Below are 14222 nucleotides of genomic sequence, written 5' to 3'. Positions count from 1 at the left end.
GCCCTGATTTCAACATGAGCATTCTCCGTTGCTGTTTCTTCACTTTGAGAGACTGCGATTGAAAGAAGATAAGAAATTGGCTGAAGATCACAGAATTAGTAAATGTTAGAGCCAGAATAAAACCCAGTTCTGAGTGACTTGAAAGTGCATGCTTTTTGCACATTACGGTTTTATATTCCCCATTCTTCCCATCCTTTGGTCCACAAGTGACTTTACTTTCAGTGAAGAGCCCTGGGACCTGTGACGGTTGCTTGTATAATCAGGGCCCAGCATTAGCTATTGCCATTTTTCTGTGTAAACGGTGATTTTTTACTGCTTAGGAGGGAAACTTCAAAGGTGTTTCTAAAACATAGCTCCAGCTGGAGGGTGCTTTTTAAATTCTTCAAGGATAACATGAATACAGACTCGAAGTAGGTTTTCCCCTTGGGTGGGCAAGCTCCGGAAGTTTGGGAAGAACTTCTGACAGTGAAAGCGGAGATGGAAAGTCGTGTCCAAACGCAGGAGTCCAGGCTGAAACGTAGTTCTCTTCTGGGGAGGGAAATTTTCCGAAGGCGCTTTCGACAGCTGTGCTACCAGGAGACCCCTGGACCCAGGGAGGCCCTCACCCAACTCCAGGAACTCTGCCGCCAGTGGTTGAGGCCACATGTGAGCACGAAGGAGCAGATCGTGGAGCTGCTGGTGCTGGAGCAGTTCCTGACCATCCTGCCCGAGGAGCTGCAGGGCTGGGTGCGGGAGCAGCAGCCGGAGAGCGGGGATGAGGCTGTGATTTTGCTGGAGGATCTGGAGAGGGAGCTCGATGAACCACAACATGAGGTAGGAAGGGAGATCTGCCAAGAAAAAGTACATGTGCATGACTCTTGAATCTGTTGTTTTGTATCCCCTTGACTAACTCTAACCCTGTTTCCTGGTACTTTCCGGGAAGTCAAATCTCATCTCTTTGTTCCCAGGTGGTGGCCTACACCCAGGGGCAAGAAGTCCTCTCTGAAGAAGTGCCTCTGGGAGCACCGACTCCACTGAGCCTCCAGTCCGGGCCTGAGGAGCCCCAGCTCACCTGTGACACTGCTCAGCATCCCCACGCTGTTGGAGAGACAGGTGAGGGACAGGATTTTTCTGGTGCTGAGCAGCCCTCCCTCCCCCCCGCCAAGCAAAAACAAATAAAAATAAAAAGCCCAGACCCAAGGAGCCAGGTGATCAGAAGTCCCTTTGCCACGTGAAGCAATGCTCCATGTTTCTGGTGCACGGTGCGCTCACTGTGTCCCCTTACCTCACGCTCAGGCTCCCCCCCCCAGTCCCATCCTGGAGGCTCTGGTCTCCTGGCACATGGCAGCTCAGGGAGGCCTCCAGGAATCCCTGTGGGGAGAAGCTTTAGAGAATTGCTGTATAGACAGGATCAGATCCTGGCTTTGCCTCTGGAAGCTGCTTGTACGTGGGCAGGTCACTTAACCATTTGCTCTCAGTTCCCTCATCTCCAGAGTGGGGTTGATCGTAGCATCGCCTTAGTCTGCTCGGGCGCTCGTAATAGACACCGAGGGGCTTACACAGCAGACATTTATCTTCTCACAGTTCTGGAGGCTGATGTCCAAGATCGTGGTGCCTGCAGGGTGGGCTGTTGGTGAGACCTGTCTTCCTGGCTTGGTGACGGCCACCTTCTTGCTTTGTTCTCACAGGTTCCTTTCTCTGAGCGTGTGTCTCTTGGGGTGGGGGAAGGGGGAAGTGAGGGAGTGAGAGAGGGAGAGAGCAGGAGGGAGAGAAAGCTCTGGTGTTTCTTCCCCTTTTAAGGACATCAGTCCTGTTGGATCAGGGCCCTGAATTACCCGAATTACTTTCCTAAAAGCCCCTAGTTCTAAATACAGTCGGGGCTTCATCACGTGACTGGGCAGAAGAAAGCTGACACAACTGTCAAGCAAGTGCACGCCACAGAAGGGGGTTGTAGCACTGAACGCGACCGGCTGAGGGAAGGCACTTGGCAGGCTGGCCCCGGCTGGCCGGCGCTGCGGGGGAGCGCCGCGGGGGAGCGCTGGGGGGGGGCGCCGCGGGGGAGCGCTGGGGGGGGGCGCCGCGGGGGAGTGCTGCGGGGGGGGGGCGCTGCGGGGGAGCGCCGCGGGGGAGCGCTGGGGGGGGCGCTGCGGGGGAGCGCCGCGGGGGAGCGCTGGGGGGGGCGCTGCGGGGGAGCGCTGGGGGGGGGCGCTGCGGGGGGCGCTGCGGGGGAGCGCCGTAAGCACGCCCAGGGCCTGGCGGACCGGATGCGGGAGTCCAGTGGAACCAGCCTCTGCCGCTCCCCGGCGGAGCACGTCGTGGTGGCTGCCGTCCTGGGCACACGCGGCCGAGCCAGCTGCCTTCCTGTCCTGGCCGGCGCCGCCGCGGCTTCCGTCTGATTTCTCACACCGGCCGGCGTCACCTCTTGCGGAGGCGTGGCCACCCGGCGGTCCGCGGGGCGGCGCGTCCGCTGGTCCCGTTTTCCCGCCGTCCCCGTGCGGAGCAAAGCCGGGCTTCCCTGGCTGCGCTGCCTCCCGCCTGTTTATTCCGTCTGCCCTAGCGGTCGTATGGTTATCCCGGATTTCTGCCATTTGGGACACGTCTGTTGACTTAAATTAAAAAATTATTTTTGGGTGACTTTTGTTACTCAGCGGACCTTCCTCTGGCTCCTCTGCACTCGTCCGATTGAAAGTCCTTTGGTTTCTGGGCACCTGGGTGGCTCAGTCCGTTAAGTGTCCTTTTTTTTTTTTTTAAGTTTATTTATTTATTTGAGAGACAGAGTGTGAGAGTGGAGAGCTCAGAGGGAGAGCAGACTCACTGCCAAGCAGGGAGCCCGATGTGGGACTTGATCCTGGGACTCCAGGATCATGACCTGAGCCGAAGGCAGTTGCTCAACCAATGAGCCACCCAGGCGTCCCTAAGTGTCCATTCTTGATTTCTGCTCAGGTCGTGATCTCAGGGCTCTGTACTCCGTGGGGAGTCTGCTGGAGATTTGCTCTCTCTCTCCCTCTGCCCCTTCCCACACTTGTGCCCTCTCTCTCTATATATATAAAATAAATATATCCTTTAAAAAATCCTTTGGTTTCACTTTCCTCCTTCATGAATATCTTTGCAGTCTGTTCTTTTGTTTCTTCTTCATCTCCCCGTGAACTTGTGCTTTTTATTTTCCAGCCATCTTTTCCTTTCTTCTGCCTTCTGAATGGCATCTAGAACCCTACTGGGAGCCCCTTCTTTCAGGAAGCCCATATGAGCAAGTCCTTCCTCCTCTTTGTCCATCACTCCCTCCCTCCATCCAGTCATTCATTAAACATTTCCTGTGGCCGCAGGAGTGTGTCCTGAGGGCATCTACAAATCAGAGTTCTCTTACAGGACTTCAGGAAAAGCCAGTTTTGCAAAGCGACAGTGTTTGAGATCAAAAGGACTGAATCCAAGTTCCAGCTCTTCATTTTTTTTTAAACTAAGCAACATGTAAGGTTACTTTGTATCACTGAGTGTGAGTTCCTTTTAGAACTGCTGATGGTGGGGCACCTGGGTGGCTCAGTGGGTTAAAAGCCTCCGCCTTCCACTCAGATCATGATCCCAGGGTCCCCAGGATCGATCCCAGTGTATTCGGCTCTCTGCTCAGCAGGGAGCCTGCCTCCCTTCCTCTCTCTGCCTGCCTCTCTGCCTACTTGTGATCTCTGTTAAATAAATAAATAAAATCTTAACAACAACAACAAAAAGAACAGCTGATGGTAAAAAATTCAAATAATATAGCAGTTTACATAGTAAAACATGAAAGTTCTCCAAATTTTATTCCCCAGGACTAACCACTCTTGTCAAATTGCTGTGTATTTTCCAGACTTTCTCTGCGTAGGTGCAGTCTGTCATGCTCTGTGTTTGCCTTTTATTTGCTATTCACTTCTTTCAGGAGGTGGGGTAATAACCTCAGGGCGTTTTGTGGTGCGTTAGTTTGAAAACAGTTGTGCGGTGCTTTGTGAGTCACCGGAGGCTGTGTAAATGGTAATAGAAGGTGAGAAGTGTCTTTGTTTTTATATTCTACACAGTTCTCTCGTACATTTCAAATGTTAAGTGTGAAGGCAGAAGGGCAATACTGATCCCACTCGTGGCCTGTTACTTCCCTGCAGATGCATTTCTGTTTTCCAGACCTGTTGTCATCCCCCAGCCAAAAGGAGCAGGAGAACACGGTCTAGCAACAGAGGAGTCCGCAGAGGCTCCTTTCAGGTGTGTGAGGGACAATAGTCAGATGTGGGAGAAAGAGCTGGATGTTTTGGTAAAAAGAGGAGGCCTGGAGGCTGATCTTGGGCTCTCTGGTTTGCAGGGAAGGAATCTGTTGGTGCTCGGGCTCTGTGGGAGCTTCCCAGGAGTAAGCTGAAACCAGCGCCCTCCTATGGCGGGTAGGGAGAGACCAAAGACAGCCGCAGGCGGTGGTTTTAATAAGCAAAGGAGGCCTACACGGGAGGCTCTTCTGGGTAGTGGCAGCGTGAGTAGATCGCCACACCCATCGTAAAAGTTTATGCAGAGCCCTTATCTGGCTTCAGTCTTGTGTACTAGCCAGATGGTGGTGTCCTCTTGTCACTGTCACTGTCACTGGCCCTGGGGTGTCTCCTGGGAGTGGGGCAGTCAGGTGGAACCCACATTCCAGGACACAGGAGGGGCTGAGGAGCTTCCTGTGGTCGGGGTCCGGCTCACGGGTCCCTTGGCAGTCATGTCTTCCTGACGGCTTCCCCAAACAGTCCTACCTGCGGAGCCCAAGACATCCCGAGGATACGGGGCTACTCCAAGGTGTTTGGACAGTTTGGGTCTGTCTGTCTCCATTCTTACCTTCAACTCCTCCGGGTCTGCTGGGGTTGGCTGGACGATATCCAGTAGGGGCCAGTTCTGTCAGGAATGTTTGCTGCAGGTGCCTGTCCCTGGGCTGTCATTTGAGGCCGTCGTAGTAGGATTGGTTTAATGCTTTCTTTTATTCATTCAACAAATATTTATTGAAAACTGCCTGTGCCACCCATGATTCAAGGAACAAAACAGAAAGATCCTGCTATCATGGAGATTAGATTGTGGCAAGGGGGAGACAAACACGGAGGTGATGCAGGGTGTTAGAGGGTGGCAAGCTGTGGCGTCAGGCAGAACGGAAGCAGGGGAGGGAGACTGTGAGTGCGGTGGGTGGCGAGCTGATTGCAGTAGTAGGGAGAAGTAAGGAAGTGGGAGCTGAGTGAAAATTTGAAGGAACGAGGGAGGGAGACTTGTTGCCATCTGAGTGGAGCCAGTAAAGGCCCTGTGTGGGGAACACACCTGGGGTGGTGCTGATTTCACAGTTGTCAAGTACTCCTGACGCCCCTGGAATGGTGGGATTGAATACTTGTCCCATAAAGGAATGCATAAGTACGTGGGTGACTTCCCTTGGTCACTGTGAGGCTCCCCACTTTAAAAGGGGGGAGGGCTTTTTTTTTTTAAATTTTTATTTACCTGTTTTTTAGAGAGCTTGTGTGTGAATGGGGGTAGGGGTAGAGGGACAGAGAGAATCTCAAGCAGACTGCGTTCTGAGCCCGGAGCCCGATCCAGGGCTCAATCCCGGGACCCCGGATCATGACCTGAGCCCACTGAGCCACCAGGTGCCCCATGGTGAGGGAGTTCTAAGGGAGAACTAAGTGAAGCCACCCTGGTCTTGACCCACCCCTCCCCATGAAGACATAGGAAGAATTCTGTCCAGGCCGAGGCCAAGTAAGGTTGGACTGAGCCACATTTTGCCAAGGAGGCCAGACTTCTTGTTACCTGGAAGGTGTTACCACACTGACCCTGCTGTTTTTTAAGACTTTATTTATTTGACAGAGAGACACAGCGAGAGAGGGAACACAAGCAGGGGGAATGGGAGAGGGAGAAAGCAGGCTTCCTGCGGAGTAGGGAGCCCAATGTGGGGTTTTAAATCAAGACCCCAGGGATCACAACCTGAGCCCGAGGCACTTAGGACTGAACCATCCAGGCACCCCAGCCCTCCTGTTTCTAACCTCCTCTCTGCTCTGCGATATGGGGCCACATCAGGTTCGGAGCCACCTGTCCTTTTGTGCACACAGTGACCCTCCCATAGACTCGGGAAACAAATGACATTTGCCTGGTCTCCTCTGTTTCAGATGCAATGACCAAGGCTGAGGACAGAGAGCTGGTGCTGAGAAAAGACTGTCCTAAGACAGTGGTGTTCCATGGGGAAATATTTTACGGACAGACTTTGGAGGAATCCCCCCAGGATCCCCAACATGGAGAATCCGGTGACCCTGCGGGTTGGGCAGCGGGGCGCTGGGGCGGCCTCCGAGGGGAGCGATGGCACAAGTGTGACGCGTGTGGGAAGAGCTTCGCCCAGAGCGCAGGCCTTGTTCGCCATCGGAGGATCCACACTGGGGAGAGGCCGTATGAGTGTGACGAGTGTGGGAAGACCTTCAGTCGGAGCTCGGGTCTCTTCAACCACCGCGGGATCCACAGCGTACAGAAGCGCTACCGCTGCGCCGAGTGCGGCAAGGCCTTCAGCCAGAGCGCGGGCCTCGTCCAGCACCAGCGGACCCACGTGGCCGAGCGGCCCCACCGGTGCGGCCAGTGCGGGAAGAGCTACGGTCGGCGCTCGTTCCTCGTCGAGCACCAGCGGAGCCACACGGGCGAGCGGCCCCACCGGTGCGGCCAGTGCGGGAAGAGCTTCAACCGCCGCTGCAACCTCAGCCGCCACCACAAGACGCACGCGGCGGCCGCGCCGGTCTAGTGGTCGCTGGCGGCGGGCCTCCCCGGTCGCGGGCCTCCCCGGTCGCGGGCCACGTTCGCGTGCCGCTGCGTCTGCAGCAAGCGCTGGCCTGCGGGCTGCGCACACGCGAAGACGGAGGTGCGGTGTCCGGAGCTGCTGCTTTCGCTCGGGCTCCTTCACCCGCTCCCGGGCCGCCCTGCCCCCGCCCCCCGCAGGCCGCGGCGTCGAGAGCGCGGCCAGACCTTCCCGGGCGCGTGGTAAGTCGCGCGGCCAGACCCCGGCCTCAGGGTCTGTGTGGGTCGGAGCTCCTGGCGAGCGCGCGGAGCTGCGGACGGGCGACGGTAATCGGCCCGCGGCGTCCCTGTCCCCTGCGCGGCCCGGCCCGCGCGGTCGCCGCTGCTACCGGTTCCGGGAGCGCAGCCCGCCGGGAAGTGGCGCCGTCCTCGTCCGTCTGGCCGGCGAGGGCGACGCGCGGACGCGCCTAGGCGCCTGGACTTCTGTTTCGGAACCGTGTGAGCTCTCGGAAGACCGAGTGTCCGTGCGCTCTTCGTGCCGCACCCGCGCGTTCCGGGGGAGCCGGCTTCGGGCTTCGCTCCCCGGTGTTCACGGTGCCGCCCGGCTTCCCTGGGCCGCCCGGCTGTGTCCGCGGAGCGCGGTCGCCCGACAGGCCCCCGTGCTTGCCCCTCTCGTCCGCGCTTTGCAGGCCGGCTGTGTCCCGAGTCCAAGGCCGCCCGCGGATTTGGGTCACCAGCCACGTAAGGTGCTTGTGCTTTATTTATTTATTTTCTAAAATTTTTTACTGGACCTGAGCCGAAGGCAGCTGCTTAACCGATTGAGCCACCCAGGTTCCCGACACCCCTTCTTGAACCGAGTCTGCCTCTCCTTTTTCTCCTTTCTCTACTGAGTGGGTGGCCCAGGAAGTCGTCACTCCTGGTGGCCAGGGGAGGGGAGCGCTGGCTGGGCGTGGGGCAGGGCGCAGGACCACGGACAGCTCTCACCGTACTCCAAAAGGTGACATTATTACTAAATTTGAATATGATCTATAACAAGGCAAAAGGAGGGTTGGACAGCAGTGAGAGACCGCCTTAGTTAAAATGCTTGTGGGACTTTTTCTTTTACCTCCATTTTTTTAAAAAAAAGTATATTACAGACTGCTGTCATGTGGGCTTTAGAAATAAATTAATACTTGGATCAGGGCAGCAGAGAGAAAAAAGCAAGTTAATATTAAAAAGTGAAGATGTGTCCTGCGTAGAATTCCCTGTTTTCCCTGAACTGAGCATTTAGTTCACATGTAACATAAATTTGTCTTGCAACAGTCTTTCTACCAAATCGGTGTAGGAGTTCTCCTTTCCCAGCGACTCCCCAACCCACACTGATGCCCCTGCCCCCTGGCACCTGGCAGGCTGGTGCTGGCGCTGGGACTGGTGCTGGCCAGCAGGAGGCTCACATGGCAGCCAGGTATCCCTCAGTCCTGGAGACTGGGAGGTATGCTTCAGGGCACCAGCTCAGGCTTAGGTGACTGCACCTTCCTTTGTGCTCACAGCACCTCTCGTGTGTGCCTGGGGGAGGGAAGGGGAGTGAGAGAGACGGACAGACAAACTGAGGCTCAGAGACAGAGAGGCAGACAGAGACAAAGACAGAGAGCAATCTTCTTAAAAGGGCACTAATCCCATCCTTATGACTTCGTCTGACCCTAATTACCTCCCAAAGGCCCCATGTCCAAATACCATCACATTGTGGAGTTAATTTTAACGTAGGTATGTAAGAGGGAAACACACAAATATTCAGTCCATAACACAGCCCCACCACCTCCAGTGGCTGCTCTTAACACATCATGTTTCTTAGCTCTGCCTGAGAACTAAACATACCTGTATGTTTATATAATACTGTTACTGTGAATAAGGAGTTTTATTTCTTCCTTTGCTCTTTTCTCTAATTGTGATGCATGAGCCAGTCTCTCCAGCACAGTGTGGAGCAGGAGTCATACTATTGGTCATCCTTATCTTATTCCTAATTTTGAATGGATGTATCTAATGATTTGGCAAAAAATAATATTTTCTTTGTGTTTCTGATAATTATCCTCATAACATTAAGAATATTCCCTCCTCATTTGCAAGAATTCTTTATCATGAATAATTTCTTTTAGAGAATATTAGCCTAGTGTCACTTTCCCATCCTCTACTCCAATTTTTTTTTATTTTTTTAAGATTTTGTTTATTTATTTGTCAGAGAGAGAGAGAGAGCACAAGCAGGCAGAGTGGCAGGCAGAGGCAGAGAGAGAAGCAGGCTCCTCGCTGAGCAAGGAGCCAGATGCGGGACTCAATCCCAGGACCCTGGGATCATGACCTGAGTCGAAGGCAGCCGCTTAACCAACTGAGCCACTCAGGCATCCCCCATCCTCTATTTTTAATTTTTTTCCCAAAGATTTTATTTACTTATTTGATAGACAGAGATCACAAGTGGGCAGAAAGGCACGCAGAGAGAGAGAGAGAGGAAGGGAAGCAGGCTCCCCGTGGAGCAGAGAGCCCGATGTGGGACTCAATCCCAGGACCCTGGGATCATGACCTGAGCCGAAGGCAGAGGCTCTAACCCACTGAGCCACCCAGGCGCCCCCATCCTCTATTTTAAAATAAAATTATTTCCTTTTTGGAAATAAGGAGAGCCTGTGTACAAAATTGGGTTAATTATAATCCTTGGTATGATTTATCACATACACTCATCATTGGTCCATGAATACCATGCTTTTGATTTATTAGTTTGGTAGTTAGTTAGGTAGCTAATTCAGTACTTAGCACTCATTAATGTGTCGTTATTAACACAAACAAAAGATCTCGAAAAACACCTGTATGGCCAATCACTCGGCATCCCTCATCTTTGTCACCCAAATTTCCCAGTTAAAGGACATTATCTTGAATCCTGATTTTATAATTTCTTGCTTTCCAATTTATATACTTTTATTGCATAGATTTGCATTCCTAAGAACTAGAATTTTTTTTTTTAAGATTTTATTTATTTATTTGACAGACAGAGATCACAAGTAGGCAGAGAGGCAGGCAGAGAGAGAGAGAGGGAAGCAGGCCCCCTGCCGAGCAGAGAGCCCGATGCGGGACTCGATCCCAGGACCCCGAGATCACGACCCGAGCCGAAGGCAGAGGCTTCAAACCACTGAACCACCCAGGCGCCCCGAGAACTAGAATTTTTAATTGATTTTAATTACTTTATAAAATTTCCTTTAAAAAAAAAAGATTTGATTGATTTATTTGGCAGAGAGAGACACAGCAAGAGAGGGAACATAAGCAGGGGGATTGGGAGGGGGAAAAGCAGGCTCCCCACTGAGCAGGGAACCGGTAGCCTGATGCGGGGCCTGATACCAGGACCCTGGATCATGACCTGAGTTGAAAGCAGATGCTTAACAACTGAGCCACCCAGGTGGCCCAACTCTTTATAAGATTTCTTATGTTTAATCTTGTCTTTTAACTCATCAATTTAATTATCAGTTTATTGCTACCACCCAATTTTGCCTTTCCTTTTCCATGGTCTTTCTTTCATTTTTTCTCTGTTCCTGTTTTATGTTGGTTAATTTATATTTTCTTCTCTTTCTCCCATTTACATGTTTGAAAATCATATATTTTTAGTCTTTCTTTTTACTGGTGACACATACAATTTCCGCATGCCCACCTGATTTCTGAGATTATGAATCTAATCTGTGTGTGTGCCCTTCTGTGTGATACTGCACGAAACCTGAATGCCTCCCAGGAGCTGCGACTGTTGATTAGTACTTTAGTTACACTTGACCTCAGGTTGACCTTGTCATTACAATTATTTTTTTTTTTTAAAGATTTTATTTATTTATTTGAGAGAGAATGAGTGAGAGAGAGCTTGAGAGAGGAGAAGGTCAGAGGGAGAAGCAGACTCCCCAAGGAGCTGGGGGCCCAATGCGGGACTCGATCCTGGAAGTCCGGGATCATGACCTGAGCCGAAGGCAGTCGCTCAACCAACTGAGCCACCCAGGCGCCCGACCTTGTCATTACAATTATTATTACTGGGTTTTGTAATCAGTGACTAATTAGATTTTCACATTATGTGTTCTGACACGTTGGTTTTACTCACTGAGGCTTTCTTGAAGATTTGGCAATGGCGAGTTCCCTTAGGCTTTGTGTGAACATACTTTCATTTACTCTCTCCCTTGAGCGTTGGTTTCCGTGTCTTTGCAGTGGAAGAGCCGTCTGGACTGTCTGCTCGGGACGCTGACAGTTCTTTCCTTTCGGCACTTTGAAGTGCTTCTTCCAAGTTGAGAATTCGGTCTTCCGTCAGTCCGTTCCTGCGATTCTCAGTCAGCCTGTGCCTCGGGGTTCTCTCGGCTCTCCCTTACTCCGGGGGATCGGGCTTTCTCACGCTGTCCGCCGGGTCTCTTACTCCCATTGTGTTTTGCTGATCTTCATCTCTCTGTGATCTATGTCTTCAGATCAGCCTCACGGTTTACTTATTCTCCATGAGCTATATTTAGTATGTTGTTTATTTCACGTAGATTTTCATCTCAATGCCTATATATTTCATTTCCTAATGTTTTATTTGATTTTTTCAAATCAGTCTGCTCTTCTCACTTTATATCCCATTTTTCCATTTATGGCTTCTAGGGGTCTAAAAAATAGTTAAATGTTCTAAATACATCTTACCATTTCCTTCAGATCATTATATATCTGAAGCTCTTCGTGAGCCAACTCTGCTGCTCATTTCTGCAGACTTTTTCCAGGGTAAATGCTTACTCCTGTGGTCCGTTATTTTCTGCCATTGCTCATTCTCAAGACAGATTATTTTGTTTATCTGTGGAAGTGCCCTGTGTTCTAGGGCTTGGAAGTGCCACTATGGGGTTGTTCTTTTTTTTTTTTTTTTTTTAAGATTTTGTTTATTTATTTATTTGAGAGAGAGAGAGAACGAGCAAGGGGAGGGGAGAGGCAGAGGGAGAGGGAGAAGCAGAACCCCCATGGAGCAGGGAGCCTGATGGGGGCTTGATCCCATGACCCCGAGATCATGACCTGAGCCGTGAGCCAAAGGCAGAGGCTTTACGATCTGAGCCACCCAGGTGCCCCGTTTGTTGTGGTTTTAACATATATCTACAAATTCCCTTACACTCCCGCCTTCTAAATGCAGAGTCTAATTCCATTCTCCTTGAGCGTCCGCCGAATTTATCCTCTGGTTCAGAGATTCCTTCCTCATCTGTGCCCGGTTTTCTAGGGAGCCCATTAAAGGCACTCTTCAGTTTTGTTACAGCACTTTTCATGTCTAGTGCTGCTTTTTTGGTTCTTTCCTAAGATTTCCATCTGTCTGCTGAGATTGCTGGTGCACCTTCTTGCACACTGTCTGCTTTCTCTGTTAGAGCCCTGAGCATATTTTTCACAGTTATTTTAAATTCATGGTCTGATAATTTCAGCATTCCTGCCATGTGTCGTTCTGATGCTTGTGCTGTCTTTTCAAATTGTGTTTTTTACCTTTTGTTATGTCTTGTCCTTTTTTTCTTGAGGGCCAGACAAGATGTACTAAGTAGAAGGAAGTGCTTTAAAATAGCAATGTGGTGGCAAGGTGTGGGAAGCAGTCTATTATTATTTTATATTATTATTATTAATTAATTAGTTAATTTGTCTTATAGCACGTGCATGGGCAGGGTGGGGGAGAGTTGGGGGAAGGGGCAGAGAGAATCCCAAGCAGACTCTACAGCCAGCACAGAGCCTAAGTTGGAGCTAAATCCCATGACCCTGAGAGCATGATCTGAGCCGAATCAAGAGTCGGTCACTTAACCAACTGAGCCACCCAGGTGCCCCAAAAGTATTCTCTTACTAAAAACAAGACAGGGATGCCTGGGTGGCTCAGTTGTTTAAGCATCTCCCTTAGGCTCTGGTCATGATCTCAAGGTCCTGGGATCAAGCCCCGTGTGGGTCTCCCTACACAGCAGAGAATCTGCATCTCCCTCTACCTGCTCCTCCCCCTGCTTGTGCTTTCTCTCTCAAATAAATAAATAAAATCTTAAAAAAAAAAAACTGGTAAGACAGCTGCCCCAGATGCAGTCACCTATGCTAAGCCTCACATCATCAAACTGAGATGTAACTTAAATACCATTTTGGCTCTCCTCGAACTGGAATCACAAGTAAACCAGTTGATCAGGAATCAGCTGGTCAGGGCTAGTTAGGGTATGTGCCTGGTAGGAGCCTGTTGCCGCTACAGGAACGTGTCCCGGGAATGACCAACCCACTTTTTCTGCCCAGAGTAGCTTCCCTGTTCCCAGACCCTCTGCGTTTAATCTTCCGGTTTGCGTGGCTCCTCTCCCTCTGATATATGGGGTGCTGCCCAATTCAGGAATTGCTGAATAAAGCCAATAAGATCTTGAAAATGTACTCAGTTGAATTTTGCTCTCAGTGAACCTTTGTGTCTGGACTGAACTTCACAAGCGTTCCTTAGTGTCCTCTCGTCTCCACTGGGACATGGTGGCTGTGACCGGTGATTCCTTTCTCCCACAAGGAAGGCTAGAGCTGGCCGAGTTGGGGATTTGTCTCCCCCCAGGTCAGGGAGGATCTGATAGCTCCCCGGCAGGTTAAGCTTGGGTTAACTAGTCTCCCCTGAAGGCAGGCTTTATTAAAAAGAACAGGATGCTCTGGCATATCTAAAAATGGTTCGCTTTCCTCTCCTCCAGCTGGAAGCACCAAGGCGTTTTTCTCTGCTGTTCCTTGTGGAAACCTGGCCAAGCTCCTGGAGGTAAAACACACAGTATTGAGGGGGTCGCCCTGGGACTGGAGCTCCCTGGAGTTCTTACAGACTCTCAGAGTTGCCCACACGGAGCCTCCGGCCGCGCCTCCATTCCTGTTCGGGCTTTCCTACCCTCGCTTGGTGGCGACAGTCACTGCTCTTGAGTGTCTGCTTCCCACACCTTCTCTGCCTGGATTCTGTGGTCTCTCCAGTCAGGGTCCGCAGTCCGCCCTCCCCTCTCTCCTGCATCCGGGACAGTTGCTGGTTTCTCAGCGCTCGGGAACCCGACACTGTGTGAGCCGAGTTGTCACTTCTCCCAGCCGGACTGGGGAGTGGGGCGTGACGCGCGAGGCTAGATCACAGATCGTGGAAGAACGGGGCGTCCGGCTGCCTCACAGGTCGTTCCCGGAGAGAAGCGAGCGCCAGGCCCTCGCGCTCAGTGAGCCCCGGGGGGACAGGCCCCGAGAGAACCGAGGCCTCCTGCGGGCCGGCCGTGCTGGCGAACCCTGTTGGGAGGAAGTCCTGGCGCCCCGGTCCAGGACAACAGCAGCCTTGGCTGGGCCTTGACTGGAACCTCGTGGGAGACCCTGAGCTAGAATTACCTACTTCCTGTATTCCTGAGTTCCTGAACTGTGGGAATTGGTGAAAGATAATAAATACCGTTTCGAGCCACTGAGTTTTGAAGTAATGTGTTACACAGAAATAGGTAGGGACACCTTGGCTCAGTCGGTAAGCGTCTGCTTTCGGATCAGGTCATGATCCTGGGGTCTTGGGATCAACTCCC

At 51.7% G+C, this 14222-nt stretch overlaps 1 protein-coding gene across 1 annotated transcript; it reads left to right on the top strand.

Moving 5' to 3' along the window:
- Window positions 1–393: 393 nt before the first annotated feature.
- Window positions 394–14005, top strand: ZSCAN9 (zinc finger and SCAN domain containing 9; the record flags this gene model as incomplete). The annotated part of the gene is given in 10 exon segments (XM_080831493.1): window positions 394–411; window positions 415–813; window positions 948–1113; window positions 6105–6715; window positions 6799–6838; window positions 6916–7308; window positions 7404–7455; window positions 8103–8158; window positions 13386–13447; window positions 13697–14005. Coding segments are annotated over 10 exon segments (2106 nt in total).
- Window positions 14006–14222: the final 217 nt, after the last annotated feature.

This window comes from Martes martes, assembly GCF_963455335.1.
Source record: "Martes martes genome assembly, contig: scaffold_274, whole genome shotgun sequence".
In the NCBI taxonomy this organism is placed as follows: domain Eukaryota; kingdom Metazoa; phylum Chordata; class Mammalia; order Carnivora; family Mustelidae; genus Martes; species Martes martes.
This window is presented reverse-complemented; position numbering and strand designations above follow the sequence as displayed.